The 26,127-nt window shown below is 40.5% G+C and overlaps 1 protein-coding gene across 4 annotated transcripts in view; it reads left to right on the top strand.

Moving 5' to 3' along the window:
- The first annotated feature begins 414 nt into the window (after positions 1–414).
- Positions 415–26,127, top strand: part of VPS35L (VPS35 endosomal protein sorting factor like) — a 120,265-nt gene continuing 94,552 nt past the window's right edge. For 3 of the 4 annotated variants that reach the window (XM_073362283.1, XM_073362284.1, XM_073362282.1), the window contains exons 1-8: positions 415–472; positions 6,697–6,796; positions 8,236–8,403; positions 8,705–8,827; positions 9,260–9,284; positions 10,279–10,355; positions 17,094–17,222; positions 22,400–22,484. In XM_073362283.1, the coding sequence (XP_073218384.1) occupies positions 456–472; positions 6,697–6,796; positions 8,236–8,403; positions 8,705–8,827; positions 9,260–9,284; positions 10,279–10,355; positions 17,094–17,222; positions 22,400–22,484 (724 nt within the window). In that variant the 5' untranslated portion in view covers positions 415–455. The other variant, XM_073362285.1, reaches the window with a different exon arrangement.

The raw sequence follows: 26,127 nt of genomic DNA, 5'->3' as shown, positions 1-26,127 counted from the left end.
GGGGGGAGGAGCCTCTCCCCGGGGGTTAGCCCCCTCAGTGTGTGGGGTGGGGGAGGAGCCTTTCCCTGGGGGGTAGCCCCCTCTGTGGGTGTGGTGGGGTGGGGGGAGGAGCCTCTCCCCGGGGGTTAGCCCCCTCAGTGTGTGGGGTGGGGGAGGAGCCTTTCCCTGGGGGGTAGCCGTTAGCCCCTGGGGCGTGCCTAGCGGGGCTGCGCTCTCTCACTTTAGGACACGGCGTCGGCGCGCGGGGCTTTGGCTGGCTCAGGAGTGCAGCAGCTGCCCCCCGGCTCAGCGAGAGCCATCCGCCGCCGTCGCGTGGGGCCTGCACCTTCCCTTTCCGGCTGCCCCGCACAATCATGGCAGCCTTGGCGGCGGGGCGGGGCGAGCGGGGAGAGGGCGGTGAAAGACCCGGCCGGTGGGGGGGGGGGAGAAGGAGGGTCACGTGACAAGGAAGCAAGATGGCTGCCTTCCCGTGGTAAGGCCGGGAGAAGCACGGGTAGAGGTGTCGGGAAGGGTCAGGGCTGAGTGAGGAGGCAGTCGAGCCGGGCAGGCGGCGGAAGGCGGTAACGGGTCTGGACTCGCGTAGTCTGAGGTGGAGCAGTTCCGGCTGGGCTGGGTGGGAGCTGGTTCCTGGGGAAGGGTCCCTGATCTTCCCCTGTCTGGAGCCAACGGGCTAAAGCAGAGCCCGGCTACAGACTCCCGAGCGGGGTGGGCTGGGGACTTCCCTGTCCCCCAGCTTAAAGAAAAGAGGGTGAAAGGCACCTCTGCTCTGTCAGCCTGCTTAGTCTGTTCCCTGCTTCTCCGCTAACTCAGTCCGAAAGCCTAGTGCAAAGCTGCAGTGGCCTTCCCCCGGGTGCGAAGCTCACCTGTTTCGGAGGTGCATGCAGTGGAGCTGTTGTAAAGTTTAATTCCCTCCTTTCCTACAGTCTGTACCGGTAGCCCTGACCAAAGCTTTCTGTGCTGTAAGGGACTTCCACAGTAAAACAAATATCAAGAACAACACCGATAACTTCCTCCTTGGTTCAGGACTGCTGCTTTGGAAGGGGTCTAAAAGGAAGCCAGAAGCCTAAATGAAATAGCAGTAAGCTATTCAATTGTGGCAATGTTTTAGAAAGTTCATTTCTAATTTGGATACATACATACATACATGTTCCTTCAGTGACAGTGCTTCTTTCAAATGCGCCCATGAAAAGACCCTTGAAATTATATTATCACAAGTCTGCAACTGAGACTATCTGAAAGAAGTTAAAAAAATATACTTGAACCTCACAGTAAAATCCTTCCTCTGAAGAAGGGGAGATACATTCAGATCTGTTTTAATAATGTGGGATTGGTGTTACTTATTTGCATTTTTGTGGGAAGATGGGATAACCCCAAAGGAGTTGCTGTAGTTTGCTCTGTGATTCATGTAGGATATATAAAGGCTCCATGTGCTTTTTCCTCTCTGTAACCGTATATTTGTTTTTTCTTTGATGGTCTTACAAAATGCCAAATCACAGCAGTAGCATGGAGGTGCCTGGAAGGCATTGTGTTGAAACCTTTAAAAAAAATTACTGAAAAAAACACACCTGTGTGTAGGTTTGCACCAGTGTAGATGCAGGCATGTCAATGGAAGAATACATCTGTTGATGTAGCTACCATCAGATGATGTTTCTACACTGACAGAAAACCCCTTCTGTCCATGTAGGCAGCATCTGTACGATGCGGTTATATGCTGGCTGTATAGCCTCAACAGTGTGAACATACCCTAACTAAATAAGAGAGAACAGATGGACGCAAGCAGACAGGGGAGTACTAGGAAACAGTGAGCCTGTGTTGGTCAGCATGATAGGCAGTGGTATCAGCACGTTGGCAGCCTAACCATTATCAGGTTTGTTGGTTTTTTTTGTAGGTATCAGGGCAAAATAGAATTTTGAGGAGGGATTTGAAGATGGATAATGAGGTAGCTTTGTGGGTGTACAGGTCTGTACAGGTCTTCACAGGAGCGTGTTAGAGATGTCCTGTGAACAGACTTTCTTATGTACTGTCTTTAAAAATAAGCAAGAACAATCTAGGGCAGTCAGAATTTGGATCTAATTTGATTGTGTTGGATTTTATAATGTTTATTTATTTTTTTTTGAAAGAGAGGGATGGGGGGAGGAGAAAGAAGCCAGATAAAAATTCTGTTCCTCTTGTAGTGCAGTGGATGTCCCTATTGGTTCATGTTAGGTTACAAATTCTGCTTCTGTAGTAATATGAAATGTTTCTTTACTTCTGGAAAACTGAATGCAGAACTGAAGAAAATACTTAGGAAATAAGCTACATAGTACAATTTCTGTTAGAGCAAGCAAGATAAGGAAATGATGAAATATTTTTTCTTTTGACAAGATAAAGAAAAATATGTGCAATAATTGTTTCCCTTCCTCATAAATTGCATGGCTGCTTGTAAATAAACTAATTCCTGATTTTGGAAGTCTTGCTTTCCTGAAGCTTTTGTTCCTTTAAATAATAAATTGAATTTATTCAGCTTTCAGATGGAGGCACAGCTTTTTCTGAAATGAAGGGGCACAATAAGATACCCAGTGTGCTATTTGCATCACTATTAAAATAGCTTTTCAAGATGTTTAAAAAATATAAATTGCCCTCTTTTAAAGTAAAAGGAGCTTGTTGCTTGAATGAATTTCATTCCAGGCTGAAACTTTCCATATAGTACTCACCCACATACTTTTTTAATAGTTTAATATCAAAATGAGACTTTGTAAATATTATGAGTGAGGAAAGAATATCAAGTATTTGGCTTAAAGTCAGATATGTCCACAGGTGCCTCTTAAGATCCATTCTTGAAGTTTTTCTGTTAATACTTCTCGAATGCCCATTTCATTAGGGTTTTGTTAGCAATTTAATTACAGGCCATTGTTTGGGGATAATAGCTAAACCAAAAAATAAATCTTGGATATTAGTCGAACAAAACTTTATTTTGTGAAAATTGCAAACAAGCTATTTTAAGGAAACGCTTGTGTTAAAATGTTACATACTTAGGGGAATATGCAGTAGAGACACCCGAGTCCAATTAAGGGCTCCTTGAGACCTTTACAAACTCCTTCTCTGGTGAAAGGAGGGAAAGGAGAGACAGGGCAGTGCAGGGCTAGTGGTATCAGGGAGAGTCTGCTCCAGGGTGGAGGGCTGCTCTCCTCCCTACAGGGGAAGCTATGTAACAGACTGTTTAGGGGAAGGACTGGCACCCCAGGGCCAATAACAAAGCCTCACAGGGTGGTAGGAAAAGGCATTCCCCTTTGTTTTGAGTTGGAACTGTGTTTTTTGTTGGGTGGAGGGGCACTCCTTGGGCTGGCCCTGAGGCCTGCCAGAAAAGTATTGGGAAATAAACCCGCAAGTGGGAGAATAAATACAGTCCAGAGTGGGGCTGACTTACTCCATGCCCCCACCAGCAGAAGGGGAAACGCGGTACACGCCGAGGTGGAGGAGGTGCATTGTCGCAATACATATAGAAATCCATTCCAATAAAAGGGGTGCCTTCCCAATAGACGTGGTTGCTGCTTTTCTTCCCTCATTGCTCTTCTAAGTGCCAGACTCAGGTAGAACAAGGCAACCTGCCTGTTATAGGGTATAGCCTGCATGTGGACATGGACCTTACAGTTTCCCAGAAGACTGGATCAGTCAGTCTGATTTCTGATGAAAGCTTGCTCCATAGTCATGAGCTTTCCACCAAGAATGGAAGGTTTAACCTTCTCTCTCTCCTTCCTCAGTGAATAAATAGAAGATAATATTAAACCAGTCGTGCTCTCCCCCGAATATTAATTACCTTACAAGCGGTCTTGATCACTTAAAACAATGTAAATGTAAGTTTTAAAAAATGCTTACAGAATCAAACAGCTCACTTCATATACATGCATACACAGAGCAAATGGTGCCTTAAAATTTAGTTATAATACAATTGCCTTTAGGCTGAGGCTGTTATGCCAAGCTTCAGCTGTCAAGGACTTTTTTTTTTAAATGTTCTTTAGAAACCGCTATAAATGAGATGTAATGGAAATGCTGACAAAACTGTAAGTATAACAGTGTAATAGAAATGTTGTATTTCAGAGTAGCAGCCGTGTTAGTCTGTATCCTCAAAAAGAACAGGAGTACTTGTGGCACCTTAGAAACTAACAAATTTATTAGAGCACAAGCTTTTGTGGGCTAGAGCCCACTTCATCGGATGCATAGAATGGAACATATAGTAAGAATATATATATACACACACATACAGAGAAGGTGGAAGTTGCCATACAAACTGTAAGAGGCTAATTAATTAAGATGAGCTATTATCAGCAGGAGAAAAAAAAAAGCTCCTTAATTAATTAGCCTATTACAGTTTGTATGGCAACTTCCACCTTCTGTGTGTGTGTGTGTGTGTGTATATATATATAATGTTCCATTCTATGCATCCGATGAAGTGGGCTGTAGCCCACGAAAGCTTATGCTCTAATAAATTTGTTAGTCTCTAAGGTGCCACAAGTACTCCTGTTCTTTTTGAGAAATGTTATAATTAGGAGTCAGTAGAGAGTGTGGGGTACATATTTTCATACAAATTCTAATAAACCCATGAAGCAAGTGAACAAGGAGAGTCACTGAAGCATGGAACAATAGTAAATTCAAGAAAATGCTCATGTATAGTAAAGGCAGGAAATCGAAGATAATGAAAACAAAAGGAATAGGCACGTGGGTTTCACTGGACTCTTGTTCTTGCTCTGCTTGTATCTAATTAGGCTTCAAAGCTTCTCCACTGATCAGCACAGCTATGACTTTGTTCTGATTTCTTGTTACAGAATTGCAATAGCAAGAGTGCCACAAAGGTCTATCAGTTAAATAATAATTACGTAGTCTGATTCCTTTTTCACTTTGAAAAAGATTACCAGCAAAGTTGAGGGGAAGAAGTGGGGAGGCAGGGAGAAATTGGGGTTTTTGCCCTTTTAAAATATTTTGTTTCTTTCAGCTACTTTTTTATGCTAAGAAATTCAGATTCCTTTTAGACTAGAACACGCTATAATGACGAGAAGAAAACTAGTGAAATAGTGACATTGCAAAATCCCAGAAAGTGAAAGTTGAGGGGGGAAATTAATTTTTAGACACTAGCAGGATTTTCAAATGAGCTCAGTTCCTATTTAGGCACATTGTGCCCAAAGGAAGCTGATGACACTTAATACTTGGTGCCTAAATGGAAGCTTAGCTCTTTTGAAAATCTGGCTTTTTTGTTTGTTTTGTTTTTAGTTTTAAGGACTAGCGTTTTCGATAAAGGAAGCCTTTGTTCATTCAATACCCTTGCTGGTTCAATTAAGGCACCAGAGCTCCAGTAAACATCCTTGAGCTCTCCCAAAAGTCCTTCAGTAATAAAACGGAAGGCAAGTTGGGCATTCCTAATATTTCTAAAATTAAAATACAGTCAGGAAAATGTTCCAGGTAGAGTGGGCAGAGGGAAAGAAAACCTTTTCAAACCAGGTCTTGCTGATTGCTGCTACGATCCCTGTCTACACCAGCTCTATCACCACTGCTCTACTGTTGGAGCTGAATGTATGGTACCAGTGGTGGAAAATGTTTGCTGAAATGCTGAGTATAGACACTTCTAAGTCTCATGATGCTTCCGTGAGTTGAGTAGAACTATACCCACTTTGCATGTATGGAAACTGTTTTGCCCCCAAAGAAACAGTAACAGAGCTGGGAACTCAAACCAAGAATCTTTACTCTCAGTTCCATGCATGATCACTAGATTGTGCTAGTTAAAGGGTTTTCATTTGATGTATTACTGAATTTAAGAATATATTTTTGAGTATTTTTAAATATAACTCTTAGCTCTCCTTGATAGGTCTGTCCAGTCTCGGTATGGAAACTCCGGTTATATTTCTCTCTCCCACTTTAACGGCACACCTCAAAGATGAATTGTATTTCTAATTATAGTGAACGATTAATAGAAACTGGGATTAATAGTAAAATAGAATGGAGGAAAAACTATTAAGCTGTGACTGGAGTTAATATCTGCTGCTAAGCCTTTAAGGCAAAGCACTTGGAGTGCATTATCTATGTTGTTCTTCAAGTACAAGTCGTTTTCTTTTATGGAAGAAGGTCTGGTTTTGTCAACAGGCTAACAAGTCGGATTAAGAATAAAAACTGTAAAATATAAGTTTGCTGTAAATTATTTCTCTTAATAAAATATTTTCAGTAAGAATGGAAGCCTTTAGTACAATGACTTATTTCTTGTTCTTGCATTGCTGGTTATGTTCTTTCTTCCTCTTGTCAGCTGGCCACTGCAACTTTTAATTGTGAATACTGTGGAACAGCTGGATATTGATTCCTTTTGTAAATTACCTAATGGGTAAATTATTTGCTAATTCTGATCCTTTTGATGATTAAATTAAATGGTATGGAGGTGAATCCAACTGCTGTACTTTGAATTCAGAACAGTAACTGGCAGTTACCTCATTTCACAAGTGTACTGACCAGAAGTTTTTATTTAGAGTATAAGAGAGCAAAGTAGTCAAGTCAGTTTACAAATTAGCTTCTCATGCAAAGGGAAACCTTACATCATACAATTTGATTTACTTTCCAAAAGCGTATAAACATGTCTGCACCTATGCAAGTGTGATGTATAACTACATATTTACAGTCTCTCAGGTACATATACAGTGATGCACCTATAAAACTTTTTATTTATTCTTGCTTTTTAAGGCATGCAAGGTCTAGAAATTACACATCAGAGTTTGAATCATGCAGACTGGAGGCTGTACCTGTGGAATTTGGGGACTACCATCCACTGAAACCCATTACCGTAAGTTTCTTTTTGAGCCTTTGCAAATAACATCACTGTAAAGTGAAAACTACTGTTTCCTGCTGGCAACTAGAGGCAGTTCTGATTTTCTGTTGAATTTGTTAGAAGAAAAGTTTTGGTTTTAAAGTCACTGGCAGTAACAGTGAACTACGTTTTGGATGCTCCAGCTGCTTGCAGTTCCCACCATTTCTATAGTACTAGGAGTTTATGTTGCTATTTACACAGTACTGAAAGTCTTGATGTGTTATGCCAGAAAACGTCTCTTACTATTCAGAACAGCTCAAATCCCGCACAGCTTCTTGGTTACTTATGAAATGTTTCATCATATATAAAAAGACCAGATTGGGACCAACTCATCACATTACCAGTAACCTGCCTAACTGCTCAATGTAGCACTTGTTGTTTTTGGGTTACCTCTAAACCAGCTGTGGTTTTAAAAACACTCTATGAAATATTGCAAGCATGCATGGGGCTCTACAAAACACATAAGAGGCAAGGTCCCTGCTTCAAAGAGGTTAGTTTAACTCTGGTAACTATGATACATGGGCAGCAGTTCAGACTCTGGAAGGTCAGTAGGGAGATCTGCATAGGAAAGCTTCTTGAAAGGAGCAGTCTTCAAGGGTGGATTTGAAAGACAAAAGGAAGGGTATTTGGTGCACAGGAAGTGGTAGGCTGTTTGAAGCTAAAGGAGTATCATGAAAGAAGGGATAAAAACAAGAGTGGGAGGAGGAAGCAAAGAACAGGTGGGGGAGAAAGAGCCTTTTGCTGCAGAAAATAGAAATAAAAATGGTAAAAGAATCTCTAAGTACCAGTATTATAGCTGAGGGACTCCTAGCAGAGAGAAAAAATGTGCTATTTGGAGAATCTGTGCTCTAGTAATGACAGGTTTCAGAGTAACAGCCGTGTTAGTCTGTATTCGCAAAAAGAAAAGGAGTACTTGTGGCACCTTAGAGACTAACCAATTTATTTGAGCATCAGCTTTCGTGAGCTACAGCTCACTTCATCGGATGCATACTGTGGAAAGTTTAGAAGATCTTATTATATACACACGAAGCATGAAAAAATACCTCCTCCTATCCCACTCTCCTGCTGGTAATAGCTTATCTAAAGTGATCACTCTCCTTACAATGTGTATGATGCAAATGGCCCAACTTGATTATCATACACATTGTAAGGAGAGTGATCGCTTTAGATAAGCTATTACCAGCAGGAGAGTGGGATAGGAGGAGGTATTTTTTCATGCTTCGTGTGTATATAATAAGATCTTCTAAACTTTCCACAGTATGCATCCGATGAAGTGAGCTGTAGCTCACGAAAGCTGATGCTCAAATAAATTGGTTAGTCTCTAAGGTGCCACAAGTACTCCTTTTCTTTGTGCTCTAGTAAGTTATTAAAGTGGAAGTAGATCATTTCATTTTACAGTTCAACTTCTCCTTCAGGTTACTGAATCCAAGACCAAGAAAATGGGTCGGAAAGGAAGTACTTCCTCTACCTCCTCCTCTTCTTCCAGTTCAATGATAGACCCACTAAGCAGTGTGTTGGACGGTACTGATCCCTTGTCATTGTTCGCAGCAACAGCAGATCCAGTGACTACTGCAGCTAACACGGTAAAGCTCAAGGTTAATTATCTCAAGTAGATTGAATAAAATAGACCTGCATAGAACTGATTCTTTGTGCTCTTGCAAGAGCTGTTTCAGTATAGAAAGTACCATATTAACTAATCAGAGAATTTCATTTACCTGTTTTCTTTTGCTTTAGCAGTTCTGGTAATGTTTGTGTTTTTTAATGTTGTAAATCTGTGCAAGGATCAGTAACACATGAAACACAGTAGGTCTTAAAATATCTGGTCACCTTTCTTTGTCTTCCTGGTATACATGAAGCTGAACACCTTGTTTGTGTTCCTCCTAGGATAGTACAAGAAAGAAACGTGATAAAGATGACAGCTTGGCTGTAGGAAGTGACTTTGAACCATGGTCAAGCAAACGTGGTGAAATCCTTGCTAGATACACGACGACTGAAAAACTCTCCATTGTAAGTGCGCTTCTTAATAATTTTGTGCAAGAACCTTAATAGACTATGGGTACTGTGAGGCTACAGTAATTGAGTACCTTGTGACTATTCCTTTTCTATGTAAACAAATTCAGTACATTTAATTTGCAATGAAGTGGAAAACCATCCCAGCAGCTCTAGCTTTTAAATATTCATAAAGAAGACTGGCTGATCTTTGGCCTGTAGTACTTGATTATTTTTAGAGAGCCCAAAAGTGTGCTAGCCACTTCCTAGAACACAAATAGAGACATGGTTCATGCCACGAAAAGCTTACAATCACACTTTATATCTCCATTAATTTATAGAATAAATAGCAGCACTGAAAATAATCAATCCACACTTTCTTAAATCATTTATAAATAAGTAAGTAGTTTGTAAATACATGCTTTCTAAAATGCTGTTGTTTCTCTGCAGAATCTGTATATGAGTTCTGAAAAAGGTGAGTAGTTTCTCTATATCAAGTGCCATGGGACTATTATTTTAAGGAGAGAGCAAATGACAGACCTTTGGTGAAAACATGCATTCAGATTAAAGCTTTCTTTCTCCAACTGTGAGCTGATTCACTGCTGTTGCTCATGAGTCCCACTGGATTTTTGCAAATTCAAGAAAAATAATATTTATCTTGCTCCATCTAGTGGCTGCTGGGTGCATTATTATGTGTAATTGAAAGAAACTACAACTCCTGTAATTTACATTGCAGCTTTAAAAAACATCTGGGCTGTTACTATTCCTCCAAATCTCCCAAAATTGCAAGATTATTTTGGTATTTGGCTTGTCTTTATTAATTTTCCCACTTGCTTGCTTGAAGGGAACAAGAGGGGAAATAGAAGGAAGTGCTTTGCAAAGCTGTCCAACAATTCTCTCAGCCTGTCTGAGAGAGAAGCATTGAAGGAGCGGATTCCAGTATTATACTGGCTGTTTAGTATGACACCAAAATCTTAATTTTTAACGCAATGTTTTAATTGTATTGTTAATGGGAAAAACTGTTAAGAATGCGAGGCGAAGTAGTAAAGAACCTTCCATAGCAAGTGGAATCTTGAAATACAGGGCTCCAGAGTCTTACCCAAAGAACCTGAATAAAAAATCTAGAGTCTGGTTTTGTTTGGGTTTTTTTTTTTTTTTTTTCAAATCAGGCTTCGCTTTCTGCAGTTGCTATTCTGTGCCCACTACGAAATGTTTGGAGAAAAAGATGAATGAATCTTTGGCAACATTCATTGTGTGCCTGCAGGAATGGAGGTCTTGTTTGAAAATCAGGCTCGGAGTCTCTCATGCTAGCAGCTGAATAGCTGCCTTTAGGTGGTTGAATCACTGTTTTGGTCTTGGATACTGTTAGCTTATTTAAATCTGATTCTTCCCCTCAAGTCTTTTTTTTTTTTTTTTTTAATAGTTTAAGAATTTGAAAATGTTAAACTCAAAGATATAATTACCTACAGGAAAAGCTACGACGCCTGGCTCAGCAGTTTCTGAGAAGGTGCGAACAAGGCTAGAAGAGCTGGATGACCTTGAAGAGGTGAGCAAACTGTCCAGGAAACATTTCTACTTTAAGAGAAAAAAGATTAGTTGTGTGAGATGAAAGCTATTTAAGAAACTTTCTGGCTTATCCCTAAAAGCCCTGATTCTGCAAACTCTTATGCAGTGTTTAACTTCATGCACTTGAGTAGTCCCATTGAAAGTGTGTGTGTGTGTGTCTGTGTAGAATTGGGGCCTAAATTTTTAGCTCATTGACAACCAGTACCCCAAAAGTATCTCCAAAAGGAGAGTCACTGGGCTGACATCCATATCATTTATCTCCTATAGCTGCTGTATTTAAGCCCCCTGGTGTCTGGTAGGCTCTACCAACTTTTAATCTTTTTATTCTGTCTTTTGTTGCAGAGACTGACATCTCTCCTAAGTAAGGCACTGATTCAGCCAGGCACTTAATACGCATATGTTTAGCTACTTTAGTCCCATTGAAATCAGAAAGGCCATTGACATGCTTGCGTACCTTACTGAATTGGTGCCAATTCAGCTTCAGTGCCTCCATGTCTTTTATGGCTAACTTCAACTTGGATCTCATGATTAACACAGTATTGTGTTCATTTTATAAATTCAGCATGAAGGGATCATGTGTCAAAAGTAACATCTACTTAAATATCTGCAGATTAGATTCTATTAGTGGAACAATAAGTGTATCTCAATAATATATAACGTATTCACTCACAAAATAGTGGTTGCTTCTGCAATTCATCACGCCATTTGTCAATTTATTTTCCTGGTAGTCATTCCTGCTACATCCTTTACAGTGACCTGCTGTAGTTCTGATATGACTATGTTTGAGTCTTGCTCTTTATTTTTCACAAATTAGTAGCTGGGAGCTTTGCAATAACTTTTTGCCCTAGGTCTGCACACCATTCTGCAACACACTTTGTTCGTAAACAGCCTTACCATATAGAATGGTGTTCATATGAAAAGGAATTGGAGGGTTAGAGGAACTCAGGCCTGTTGTTGTACTTGACCTGAAAGTAACCAAAGGACACTTTATTTCTGCAGCTGCTACAACTTAATAGCAGTCAATGAAATTCTGTATTCCTTTAAATTTTTATGAGGTTTTTTCATTAGAGTAGAGGTTCTCAAACTGTGGTCCATGGGAGCTCCATTCAGGTGGTCCGCAGATAGTTCTCTCTAACGTGCACGGTTGGGCGGCCGCACGTGAGAGAATGAAGGGCTACCCACCTAATTAGTGGAGCCGTGCAGGCATGGCTTCACTAATTAGGTGCATGGATCCTGGAGAAGACGCACGTGTAAGGTGAGGTGGTGGTCTTGGGGGGGAATTTGGGATGTGCAGGGCTGCCGTGGCAAGAGAAAAAGGCGACTTTCCCCAGCTCCAGGGCTGTGGCTGCCAGGGAGAGATGGCCCTCTGTCCCAGCCTCAGCTCTGGCTGTTGTGGCGGGGGAGATATCCCCTTTCCTTCCCAGCCCCAGCTCGGAGGCAGCTGCAGCAGAGGAGACTCCCCCAACTTTCCAGCCCCAGCTTGGTGGCTGCCGCGGTAGGGGGGAGAGGGCATATCCATCACATTAGAAAGGTAGGACTACTGATATTAAAATGAGAGTTGTGTGCTTTTATTTGTAGAACAAAGAAACGTTTATTAAGTGTTTTTTTTTAAATATATAGCTCTTTATCCAAAATGCTTTACAATAGTTAGCTGACGGTACAAACAACATTTGGCAAGGTCATTAAGTGGTCCGCCGAGACCCTCAGCAATTTTGAAGTGGTCCGTGAAAAAAAAAAATTTGAAAACCACTGCATTAGAAAAAATGGCTTAACAGCATGAGGGTCAGTCTGATGCTTGTGTTCTTTGAGCTCTGATTTATATTTTAAAGGTATTTGGTTAATATAAAGAGTATAAGGTTTAAAAGCGCACTGTCAAGTACATTATGTATCTATTTCAGCTTTCATTGTGTTTGCCCTTTTCAGTAGAAGCAGAATCTCGCCTCCCGATTTTTCTCTGTTCTTTTGGCAAATATTGTATAGTAATGTTTCCAGTGTCGGAGCCAGCACAACTGCTTTATTTACCTTTGTTTCTACACCAGCATTGCTGATGTCACCAGGAATAGTCCCATAAATGCTGGGAATATGTACAGGAAGAAATGTTCTATGGGCCTAAACCAAAGCCCAAGACTCAGTATCTCCCCTCCCTGGATTTAGAGGAAGTTCATATCTGGCTCTGATCTCTGCAGCTTGGGCTACATTTGTTTAGTGAGTTGCTACAACAAAGCAAGCAACTTGCATGTGTTGTTCTGTTGCATCCTACTAAAATGGTGGGATTAAAAACACAGTTATTATAGGGGAGGGGCTGGTAGCTCAGCCTATTATTAAGGTTCCTCATTTCCCATTATAACATGCAGTTTTCAGTTGTTTGTAACTGCCAAACTTTAAGAATTAATTAGGGGTAATATTTCCTATGCTGTTTTTCTGCCTAATGCTGATTTTTTTTTTTTAAATGTCAGCCTAAAACTATGTAGTGTGAGGTTCTATGCCCACTAGAGAGCCCTCCAGAGCCTAGAATGGAACCCACGATTCCTAAGTCTCACCCTTCCTCTCTTGTCAGCAAATATCTGTGATACCCTCCAGCCGCTGTCCCCCAATGCCCAACACTGAGTGCTCTGGTCACAAACTGCGCTGTCCAGGGGTCATGGAGACCAGAAACTCTTCCTCCTCCTTCCCCCCACAACACACACTTTCAAAAATTCACAGGGTTTTAAGTGCCTTTTCTTGATTGCCCAGCTTATGAGCACACCTAGCACTCTCCACTGTTGGGTGCTGCTGCCCAGCTGAACATGCCAGATACATGCTCAAGACACAGTCTGGCCTGGAGTAGACCGGCAATGCTGGATCTCCTTAGCCTGTGGGAACAAGAGGCTGTGCAGGCACAGCTACAGACCAGCTGTAGAAATGTGGACATCTATGAGCAGATTGCGTGAGGAATGCAGAAGACGGGGTATGACAGGGATCTGAAGCAGCGCCATGTGAAAGCGAAGGAATTCCAGCAGACATACCAGAAGGCCAGGGAGGCTAACAGTTGATCTGGTGCCAAGCCAGAGACCTGCTGATTTTACAAAGAGTTGCAGGTCATATGTGTTGGAGACCCCACCAGCACCTTGCCTGCAACCTCTGAAGCGCCTGAGTCGCAGGCCCGTGGCGAGAACAGCGAGGAGGAGGGACATGCTATCAGGGGATCCCGCTATGTCACAAGTCAGGACCTGTCTGATACTCTACCGCACTCCAGTGAGTACGGGTGAGCCCGATGGAGGGGAAAGAACCTCAGGGTAAGTATGTAATTGTATTTCTTATTATTATGATGTACTGATGGTGCCCCCAGCTTAACAGGACACTGCTATTGACTTTTTGTTAACTTTACTTCTCCTTGTTGTACTACTACCTCTTCTGGTAAAAGTAAGTTATCTGCTTTTCATTCCCCTGTAGAGTTAGGTGGGGTCGAGGGGGAGGGGGAAATGTGGAGCAGTTTGTGTATGTACACAGGGATATCCCTCGAATCCTCCTGAGCCATCTTGACAAAACTTTCATGGAGGTACTCTGCAATCCTCTCCAGAAAGTTTCTAAGGATGGCAGCCTTATTTCTTCCTCTGCAGTAGGACACTTTCCCATGCCAGTTGGCAATAACTTCGGCAGGCACCATTGCTATAAACAGGCTAGCAGCATATGGGCCTCTGTGACTTCAGGACTCCAGCAGCAGCTGTATTCTCTGTGCCTTTGTCATGCTCACGAGTGAGATATCAGCTAAAATCACCGTGGCCTGTGGGAAGACGGTGCCAATATTCAGTGACCTTGCCTGGTTCTCGTAATTTCATGCACTTGAGCAATTCTCTCCTCATTTCCCTTGTCCCTGCCAGGTCAAACTCATCATGGCTGCTGCTGTGAGTTGGGCCATCCACAAGCACTCTGAAGCAAAAGTGTCAATAAGCATGTCTTGTTTAAAACTTTAGGGGAGCAAGGGAGGGGGGTTCTGAATCGTAACTTTCACTTTCCATTGTGACTGTACCGACTATGGTACCTCTGGGTGTTTTACCTGTAGCTGCAGCAGTTGCAACCTTGAGGGGTTGCCCCTCCACACCCATGGAACACCTGCACCAGGCAAGGAGGAGAAGGAAGAGGACTCATGGTGATGTGTACAGTGAGATCCAGTGCTGATTCAGATCCTTAGCAGAGGGTCTGGAGGGTGAATATTGCAGACTGTGTGGAGAAGGAAAGAGCAGACAGGAGAAAGGTGCAGAAAAAGGAGAGGGAGATGCATCAGGACATAATGGGGCATCTCCGGCAGCCAACACAGGTGCTGCAGACTCTTGTGGAACTACAGATTCAACAGTCATGGGCTTGCCTCCCTTTGCAGTCCACAGATAATTCCATTACAGCATCTTCCCTACACCTCCCGCCCCAATATTCCATGCAGCATCAGGGGCTGCATCCCTACCTTGCCACTCCACCCTGGGGAAGTTTAAAGACTTCACATACAGTGACCTGAGAGCCATGGTTGATGTATGTGTAGGTAAAATGGACATGAATGCACTTTCCACTTCTTTAAGTGCTGTTCCATAAATGTATGAAGGTTTTAATGTATTTGCATTTAATTTGCACAGAATTTTTTTTTTGCAGTGTGTTTTGTTACATAATAAAAATCTGTTGTTTGGAAAATTATTTATCTTTATTAATTCTCAACATATGCTGCAGAATGCCTGGTGGTACTGAAAGCACCCACTTGTTGTATAGTATGACACAACTCATTGGATCAGTAAAAACAACCCCACCAGTGTAGTAATCATAAATGTACAACAAACACCACAAAATTAATAGGTGCATTGACACCGTTTATTCATAGATGTACACGAAGTGCCACATAATTCCTAACAGGCCCCAAAACAGCAGGATCAGGGAGAGAACAATACACCATAACGTTACAGTGGCTCATTGTTAAAGTGCTCTTTCAAAGCCTCCCTTAGCTGTATGTATAGCTTCACATTGAGCTCTTCTAATAGTCCTTGTGTCTGGCTGTTCAAACTCAACAAACAGCTGATGGATCTCTGCCCTTCATACTGCTGGCAAGTTTTCTCCCTTGCTTCACAGATGTTATACAGGACACAGCAGGCATCTATAACCACTGGGGGTTTTTTGTCACTAAGACCGTGCTGTGAGTAAACAACGCCAATATTCATTCAATCTACCAAAAGCTCAGAACCTGCTGAGCTGGTAGTTGAATCTTTCCTTGGTGCTGTTGAGGTGGCTGGTGTACAGCTTCATGAGCTGGAGAGCAGAGGGTAGGCCTGGTCCCCCAGGATCACTATTGGCATTTCAACTTTGCCAGTGGTAATCTGCTGGTCTGGAAAGAAAGTACCTGCAGGTAACTTTTTGAATAGTCCTGTGTTCTTAAAGATGTGAGCACCATGCACCTTCTCTGACCACCCAGCGCTGATGTTAGTGAAGCATCTCCCATGATCCACCAGTGCTTGCATAACCACAGAATATTAGCCATTTCTGTTGATTTACTTTGTGGCAAGGTGGTCTGGTGCAAGAATATATAATGTATGTATATGAGTGCTGTCTATTGCTCCACAGCAGCTGGGGATGCCCATTGCTGGAGATCTATCCACTATGTCCTGCACGTTGCCAAGAGTCACAGTCCTGCATAGCATGAGACAATGGCACTGCACACTTGCATGACTAATTTTCCATGACTTGCATGGTTAATTTTCCAACTCCAAAATGCTTTCCCGCTGACTGGTAGCAATCTGGTATTGCAAGTTGCCAGAGCACTATCGCCCATCACTTCTCCAGCGTCAGTGCAGCTCTCATTTTGGTGTCCCTGCCCTGGAGTACTGGGGTAAGTGCGGCACACAGATCAGGGAATGCTCCCCTTCTCATCTGAAAGTACTGCAGCCACTGCTCATCATCCCAAGCGTGCATTACAGTACAATCCCACCAATCATTTCTTGGGCCTAGATTCGGCACTCTGCTACCTGTAGCTGCTCCGTGAATGCCATTTGCAACCTTGAATTGGTCCTTGTTTTGTTCCACAGCAATCTATCCTCCAAGAAATTGTCATGCTCCTTGCTGATTCAGTTCTTTTTCCAGCTCTGCAGATACCTCAGGATAGTGCATCCTATGCTTGCAACTCTCATGACAATAGGTCACAGTTAGGCAGGCTCCATGCTTCTGTCAGAGATGGTGGACAGCAAGGAGGGCTTTGTGGGTTCATGGGATTTTTTTTAAAAGGCATGAAAATTTGGGGATGGGGAAAGTTGAATCCTGGGAAGTTAATCTCTTGCTCCCAGTCACCTCTGTGTGACTTGTTTCTGCTCCATTATGCATTGCCAAAACTTCTTAAGAGAGTGCACTGGACGGTGGTGAGTTGCACACTGGGATACCTATCCATGGTTCATCGTACTGTGCTTTGACACAAGCACTCCAGGTGCGTATGTGCAGCACTGATGCAAGGAACCAAGTAGGCAAGTGTACAAGTGATATACCAACTGCGGCAGCTCTATGCTGATTTAACTTGCATTGGCAAAAGTTTGTAGCGTAGACGGCATGTTAGCTCAAGTGGCAGAGCCTGTGCAGTGGATCTTAAGGTTCCAACCTTGCTGATGAATCTCAAATTAGGAAATGTTAGGTTTAAGGTTAATAGATTGGCTAAGTAATAGGTATCTTCTTTTTGTTGGTTGCCTCTTTATTAAATGCTGCTGTTTTTTCTTGTCAGGGTTCACAAAAAGAGCTGTTGAATTTGACTCAGCAAGATTACATGAATCGGATTGAAGACCTCAATCAGTCACTGAAGGATGCCTGGGCCTCTGATCAGAAAGTAAAAGCTCTAAAAATAGTTATCCAGGTCAGTTTAACTATGCGTGTGTTATACAAAAATAATGAGTTTTGTTTATTTAGAAAACAAAAAGATGAGTGAATGTTACTCTAGCTATAAGATTGCTGTGGACCCCTCCACCATGCTCAGAATTCTGAGGGTAGGCATAAAGTGTGTAAAACTCTTTGCTATATGATTACCAGCTTATTCTGGCCCTAAGTAGTTGGAGAGCTAGCTGCTACTAATAAAGTAGTATGAATGTCATGATGACTCCCTAGCCCACGGTGCTGATCCAGGCATGCACTTAACGTGCTCGAGAGATCTCATTTTGATAGTGCCACTGAAATTGTACTTAAAGTTAAGCATGCACTCAAATGCTTTGTTGGATCAGGGTTTAAGTCTCTCAGAGGCAGTAGTGAAAGCCCCATAACTGAGAACACTTAAAGTTAGACTGGACAAAACTCAAGAAAATGTATTGTACGGAATAATCTTAATTAGAAAGGGGAATGGATTATATGATTTTTATGATTATATGGTTTTTTAGCTCTCTAAGATTTATAATGTTGTAAATAGTTAAATTGCAGTAAAGTTATTGGTGATCACATACATCTTCCTCTAACGTGATCTTTTTATTTTTGTTTTATTTTTCCTAATACTGTGCTTAGATGATATGGAAAATAATACACAAATCAACGTAATTGATACCAAAAATTGAGACTTTGAAAATGCTTTTATGTTGTACATTTTAGTACCATTGGGAATTTGACATTTTTACCTTTGTGAATGTATTTTTTTGTAAATGCTAAGGTGCAAAGTTAAGTGTGGGGGAGTGATGAAGAAATATATGCAGAATAGGCTGAATCTCTTAAATGTTTATTTCTAGACATTCTATCATTTGGGTTTTTGTTTTTTGTTTTTTTTTAAATCAGTTTTGTAAAGGAAGTACATAGTTCACTGGTCTCCATTGAAATTCACTTATGTTTTTTGCAAAAGCTGATGTTTTGTGACTAAGATGTTACTAAGAGTTTAGTTTCTCACCATTTTTTTTAACTATGAACTGATAACGTCTTGGAAGTTGATCAAGTATTAAAGAGATGAAAAATTGCCTAATTGGTTTGAAATAAAATGAGGCTCCTTGAGGAAATCAAAATACTTAGATGATCGAAGAATGCTTAAGATATTCTCTCTGATACATATGCTTTGTGTTAATAATTTAGAAACAATAGATCTGTATCTTTAAGATGCTTATCACATTAAATATTTATTTCTGGCTTACAAAAAATACACATTTATGATTGTTTCACTGCTCTGGCACAAAAAAGCTGTGAGCTCATTTAGTAGAAGTGAACATGCTTATTTCCCAGTCTGTAGTTCTGAAAGTAGCTGCAAAGGGAGCCTGAAATTCATTGCAACAGATATTTAGAGTTGCATCAAGTAGACTTCCAGTGTAAAAATTCTTTTTTTTTCATCGGATGTGGCAAACTGCTGCTATATTCCTTTCAAGGACTGTTTGTTGACTTACAAAGTAAACATTATTCAAAGAAGTTGATATCATATTCCAAATACATGTAGTGTGAGATGCTTGCAGTGTAGATCATATGTGGAAAATATTTGAAACAGCGAGTGTTTTCTTCTAAATATATGTCTTTTTGGCAGTAATTCTGCTTAGATTAATTCATTAACACTGTTCTGATGCAATGAAAGTTTTAATTTATTTTTTAGTTTTTGATTCATCTATCTTCAAATAAAATAAAGCTTATAGGACCTCCTATTAGTCAAACATCAGTTGAAGTTAAACCTCTATCTAGGGCTCATCACTGTAGTATCATATTGGGATATATTCTACACATGTTATATACTATCCTCTACAAATAATAAATGGTTTGGGGGGCAGTAGCTGGGAAACTTTACCCTGGGATAAAAATAGTTCCTGAGATAGTGCGGGTTGCCTGAAGCTAACATCACAACTGAAGGGACAATATATTACCAGGTTTCTTTTATCCTTGCCCATCTTGATTCATTTTTGGGTACGGAACAGAGACTACTGATATTGCTGGCAGCTGATCTCCTTATAATGTATGGTGCCCATGCTAATTTGTTAGATCCTTCAGCATTTTTTTGTCATCACTGGCCACAAGTATTGTTTCCCTGAAAGGTTGTTGTCTTGCAGGGGATGGACCTCTTGGAGTGAAGTGGAGTAGAAAGCTGCCATGCTAAGTGTTCACTGATGCCAAATATAGACTACTGTCCACCTGTGGCAATAACTTAGCCTGCTTTTGGCCATGTCATCAGTTTCTAGGTAGATTTTTTTTCCCCTTTAAAGTTGATATCTATTTGGTTTGGATACCTAATAATTCAAAGGAGTGAAAAATACCTTTACTTTGCAAGTCTTCAGTACAGTCAGGAAAAATGAATTAACATTTAGATGGAAAACTTGTTTCAGCAGGTTTCACTGGATCAAGTCACAGTTAAAATTTGCCGTCTGCCTGCCTAGACTGAAAATCTAATAAATTAACAGTACTGCTTCTCCTAGACTTATTTTTCCATTATTTTGTTTTAAAATGTTAGTTGTACTACGGTAGCACTTAGAGGCCCCAGCCAGGTCTGGTGCCATTGTGCTAGGTTCTGTCCAGACATATAGCAAGAGACAGGTTAAGCCTCAGCCAGATTACAGTCTTACAAACAAGATGCAACAGGTTGGTGTGACAGATGGGATATGGAGAGAGAAGAAAGGACAGGGAAACCCTTAATACAAGCAAGTTTAGATTAGGCTGGCTGAGTGCACAATTCGTATGTGTAATAAGACCATCAGTAGTAGTAATCACGGCTTGGAAGTGAGTCTTATACACGATAAGGTGGGGATTTTGATTGGGGAGGAAAAGGGGATTCGTAGGTATAAGGGGTAACATGGGAGAAAGCGTGAAGGTGCTTGTGGGAGAAGTGGATAAAAGGCTGTTAAACCGTACAATAGAGTCAGTAAAACCAATGTTGTTAAATTTTTATTGGCCACTGATTTCCCCCCCCCCCCCCAACAAAATAATGGAACGATGGCTAGCGTAAACTGCTGTTTTCTGCATTATCCTGGTTTAGTAAAGTAATTGAATAATCTGATTAAGCACAGAAACAGTTCAAAGATTCTCTAGTGATGTTTAAGCTGTATTAATTTGTAAATTACTCTTTTGTGGGGGATGGCACGTGTTAAGAAATAGGACAACTGAATGTTAAAACTTGTATGAATTTGCCTTTAAATGAGGCCAGAGGCAGAGTGCAGTGAAGTTGCAACAACCTTAGAAACTGAGACACTGATGTAATGTTAATAGTCATCCGGAAAGGTTACATAAAGTCAGGGTTGTTTTTCCAGTAGCGGATCCCCTTTGGAAAGCTGTTTAAGTTGGAAATGCTGGTAAAGTTTACAAAGGAAATGAAACATAAATCAGGAGTGAATAGAGTTAAGAAAATGATCTTTGAATTTGGATGATTATGCCTTTTAGTAGCACCAGGGAATTAGCAATATTATTAAAAAAAGCAAATTGTCATGAAAAGTGTGGTGACCTAATAGTATTTTATCACAAGAAAATACAATACCATATTACAATGCCTTTGTTGAGAGGAAAACACAGAATATAAATGTAGTACCTGTGGGATTTCTGTGTATATAATATCACAAAAGGATTTTCAGAGGAAGTCAAAGGAAGATCCTAAGACATGGTTCTGTGTCAGACCATGTTTCTTAGAATGATACCAAAATTGAGGATGTTCCCATCTTGTGATTTACTTAACCCACCTACCCCCAAAAAACAACACTCTCAGTGGTCCCTGGGTAATGTCATAAGAAAAGTTTAATATTATATGCATAACTACTTCTCACCCATAGGAACCCTCATTCTCCATGAAAATTCTAATCCCTACCTGATTCTAGGCCTGGGCATTAATTACATCTATATTTCAGTTACTGAAATATTATACCAGTTCCTGTGGTAAGAGATGGAGGAAACAGAAATGCAATAAATTGATATTTAGAAAAGAGTGTGAATGAGGGAATACCTTTACTGGAGCTTCACTATTGCTGGATCACTCTGAATTTGAGATACTCTTAAACATATTACTACTCCCTCTTACTGCAGAGGTAAACAGTTTCCTAATAAGAGTACAACATTATGAGCATACTAAATGGCGGGGGCATACTTTATTCCCAGAATTAAACATTTGTCAATAGGGGGCAAAAACCCAGCCGCATCACAACACTAGAAGTAGCTTGATTTAGGGCCAGATTGTGAGAGAACCTTGTTAGGGAAATGGAAAAGTACACACAGAGCCTTGCCTTCCACAACTCCATGCAACAGCTTGTACAGTTGCAGTACTTGCTTCGAGGGAGTATCCTGAGTGCCCATGGGGGGTGCACAGTGCCATAAAGGGAGGAAGGTCTGTGCTTGTGGGTTCACTGTTGGGTATGTGAGTCTGTGTGTGTGATAGTTTTGTTTTGTTTTTGGTACGCATAGAAGAGATAACAAAGAATTACTGGGAAAGCAACTAAGTATTATTCACTAAAATTCTCTTGGAAATATAGCGCAAATGAGCTATGTGATAAATTTAAAAGACTGCAGGAAACTTTCAGGTTTGACCTTGTAGGTTTGACCTTGTAGGGTCAGAGTAGGCCAAAGTCTTTCCAACACTTCTGCAATGGTTGGGGTCTCCCTTAGAGGGAAGGTCCTGTCCATTTGCTGAATCAGAAAGAAGGTCCTGTGTCAGTTTAAACTCATCTCCTTTTATACCAATGTCCTTTCATTACCTGACGGTCTTTGGAAAACCCAGTCTGAACCAGTATATGCCAATCTTCCCAAGGGATGGTACCCTGCTGCAGGTGTGCCTGATGATTCACCTTAATCTCTCCTTCTGCCCCAACTGTTTAGTTCCTGGAGGAGCTGTGGTAACTCACCCCTGCTGAGTTGCATTCAATCACTGACCCACAATGATACATAAACCATTCAAAAACTTAATACAATGTCATCCTCAAAGATGCTGCATGTGATTGCGATATCTGTCACAGCAGGTATCTTGCAGTGTTCTGTCAAACGATTCCAAAGTCTCTAGGGATTTTTATATGGCACTCTCCTTTGCTAATTCCATCACTGACTACCTTTAAATTGGGTAAACAGAATTTTGTATCCTCCTGGTAAAGCTTTGTTCCTTTTTTCTTTCTTTTCTAGTGTTCTAAACTTCTTTCGGACACAACAGTAATCCAGTTTTATCCAAGTAAATTTGTTCTAATTACAGATATACTTGATACATTTGGTAAGTACTTACAATGGACCTACGATGGATTCATTTTTATTAATTTTTTTGTAGAATTACAAAATATTCTAGAAATAGAACCTATAAAGAGTTTTAAGGAGTTAACATCAACTGCTTTAAGGATTTAACTTTTACAAAAAATGTAGATAGTATAGGGAACACCCTGTCTGATGAGTCAAAGACATTAAGGACAAGCCAGCACAGCCTGTAGAGAGAGAGAAATGGATAAACATGTCCCTTTGGACTGTCCTCTCTCCCTTCACTAGACTTTAAGTGATTTGTGGTCAGATTATTGCATCTTTGCTTCCTTGAGATCCACTCTCTCTAGTTGTGTCTATTTTGGCTATTTAAAGATAGTGGTGTGGTTGTGATACTATTAAGAGGGATTTTCAGCTCGTCTGTTAGCCAGCTATCTTCAAAATATGCAAAGGTCTACCAGTCTCCTCAGTCATCCTTTGATGCTGGAGCACTTACTAATTGCCCTCACCCTCAGACCATCTCAGACTTTCACTTTTTTCAGCTCCAGGTCACCTCCACTCCAGTGAGTTCCTGGATATGTTCCAGGTTGGTTTCAGGCTGCTTCTAGGCTTGAAACCCATTGATTAGGGGCACAAATAAACTCAGGCTAGCTATTGTTGGGGTCAGTTGACTATCTTGGTCATGCTGGTCTTCTCGGTAGCCTTTAATGTGATTGACTATGGATGGTTGCTTTGGCAATTGAAGGATATAGCTTCTGTGTCAGGAATTGCTCTTGATTAGTTCCTTAGCTGATGGGAGTCAATTGCTGGTGATGGATAATGCAGAGTTCTTGCAGGATCTGTCTTATCTGTAAGTTCCTTAGCTTATGTACAAAGCTTCTTAGCAAAGTCAAAGTATTATAAGTATATTGATATTCTGCACATCTTGTCCAGGGGCCTTACTGACTTCTGGTCTGGAGAGATGCTTAGATGACATTGCTGGCTGGACATGTCAGATCTTTCTCATCCTTAACCCATGGTAGGCGGAAGTGTTGCTAGGTACTAAGAATTGTTATGAGGAGTTTCTTCCCTTCCTTGATGCCTTTACTTACTGACTGAACATGTTTTAAAGTAATGAACCAGGTGAAGATCTCTAGTTTTATTTTTGTTTTTATCTTGCAACAGTAACATAAGCCTTTGTAATCATAGGCTGTGTCAACTAAAGTAATTTCTTAGAATTGCTTCCAGCAGTAGTTCTCTCTCACTTACAGATAGTACAGAATGTACAAGCATGCCTGGTCACTGGATTGAGCAATTGTGCATGGTGAACTGGTGAAATCATTTTTAAGCTGGTCCTCTTGGGTTTTAAAACTTCTAATGAGGAGCCTGGCAGTATTTGAGAGATTCTCCATTAGTCTTGTCCTGGTAGGTTTCTGCTTTCTGACACTGTCCACTGCTTTAGGATTGGCTGTCTCCTTAGATCAGTGGGTGATTAAACCTTTGTGGCAGTATCCCCTGTGGATCTCTTTCCTCTCTGGGCATTGTTATTTTTTTATCCTCCCTACCTAATTTTGAAAACTGCCTCAAAACTTAATTTGGGTTGTTATCTCTCTAATAACCATACAGTCTTGTTTCAGTTCCATTCTGCCTCTGTATAAGACTCCCTTGAGGCATCCCTAATGTGCCCATCACCATGGCATTTAAGTGTCTGGCTCATAATTGGGACGCACTAACTCTATCCATAAAATACATTACTCTTCACCCTCCCTTTATTTATCTGCTAACATTCAAATTACTAAGTCTATTTTTATAATCTGTCCATCAGAGTGCTGTGCTTTAGTCCTTGGTTAGTGAAGGAAGGCTTATGCAAAAAGTTGGGTCTTGCAATGTGTTCTGAAACCAAAATGATGGCATGTTGTTTTTTGTTGTATTTGGCTTTGTATTGTTTGTTTGCTTGGTTCAGTACCTTAAGCCTCTTTGTGAGGGTATGCAAAACACTATATGCTATATTCTGTTAATGATATTTATATTTTCATTAACTGATTCTGCAGATTTTCATATGATTCTCTTATTTATAACAATTTTAAGTAGAACAAATATTTAAGTGATATATATAGATATATGTCCCTTTAATGCTGTGTTTGGGCTCAGAATATTTTTCTGTTTTGTTTTTCTATATTACTAATAAACATGTTTAATTTAGAGTCCTAACAAGAATAAGTAAGTACATTACTTTGTGGCCTGTTCTAGAAATGTAATAGTTATCAAAGTAACTTCTGAAAGCCAACAATCAATTCTGTTTCAGAATAATATATTGTTTCACTGAATAACCTTGAAAGATGAATAATCATAAATACATACAATATGCCGTAATACAATGAGTACCACTAAAGTGAAGTCATGAGATAAACATAATTTGTTATGGCTGTATGAATTACCAGTTGTAGAAAACTAAAGACTCTAGGGAGGAAAATAATTGAGATGATTAAATAGTTGGTTATGTTTTATTATTACATAAACAATTGTCTCAGTTGGCTGTCTTCTCCTAGGGAGAGTACATTTGCAACAAATACAAGATTAATTCTGTGGAGTTTCAATACTCGTTTTGCCTTGTAGGTAGATGCTTACACAAATACAAAAGAAAGAAATATAATTTCAAGGATAACTGGAGACTGGATGTATCTCTCTGAATCAGATCTTTAGGTAGTCTCTTGCCATCAGTAAAGCATTTTAAATCAAGTAAATCTATTGATATGGCAGGTATTTTAGATTGGGTTTTTGGGAATTACCAACATGATGAAACATTCATCAGCCACACTAAAATCTGTGGAAATGCCTTACGGATTGCCACTAGCCTGGTCTCTGCATGTAATTCTAAGCAAGCAGGAAAAGAACTGGAAAATATTGTTTTCTGGACACAGCTGCTTTTTAAATCCTTATTCGATAATATAAATGTTTTATGCTTAAAACTTCCTGATTTTCTATTGAGGTATAAATAATAACCCTCTCTTCAAGCTCCTCCTGGAGGAGGTGATAATGGTGGTGGTTTGCTTAATGGCCATAACAGTAAGCAAATTTAGGATAAGTTGGAAAATGTAAAGTTGTAATTTCACTAACTTTAAATCATTATATTCCCAGTCAGATCCAATGCTTGGATTTGCAGATAATAGCAGCATATTGCTCTTTTCAGTGGCTTATGCCCTGTCTCCCTTCTGGAGCCATCTCATTTGGCCCTGTTCTTGGTTGGCAGGAAACAGAATTGGGGCTCAGTATTTAAACACAGTTCCAGTTATGCCAGCTTCTAATACAGTATGGATGGACATTTCTAAGTTTGAACATGATTTGACTCCATCAGCTCACTGGTTGGCTAAACTATGTGAAACTGGCTTATCTGGGACAAAGTTCAAACACAGTTCATAGCTCCATTGTAGATGGGGGAGCCTTCTTTGACACAGGGCAGATGGGAAGCTCTTCATTTTCCCTTAGTATATTTTCATATTCTTTTAATGCACGAAGAAACCTGACTCTTGAGGTCAAGAAGAAGATTTTCGTTAATTAAATTAGGTGCTCTGTTTATCCACGCCATAATTAGTATGTGGGATTCCAAAAGTAACTGAGTTAAACATTTAGGCAAACAATAATGCAGACAGATTAGATTAGGTACATCATTCTTCAAACAATGCTTC

This window comes from Lepidochelys kempii, chromosome 10, assembly GCF_965140265.1.
Source record: "Lepidochelys kempii isolate rLepKem1 chromosome 10, rLepKem1.hap2, whole genome shotgun sequence".
In the NCBI taxonomy this organism is placed as follows: domain Eukaryota; kingdom Metazoa; phylum Chordata; order Testudines; family Cheloniidae; genus Lepidochelys; species Lepidochelys kempii.
Note: the sequence above shows the minus strand (reverse complement) of the source record. Positions and strands in the feature narration are given on the sequence as shown.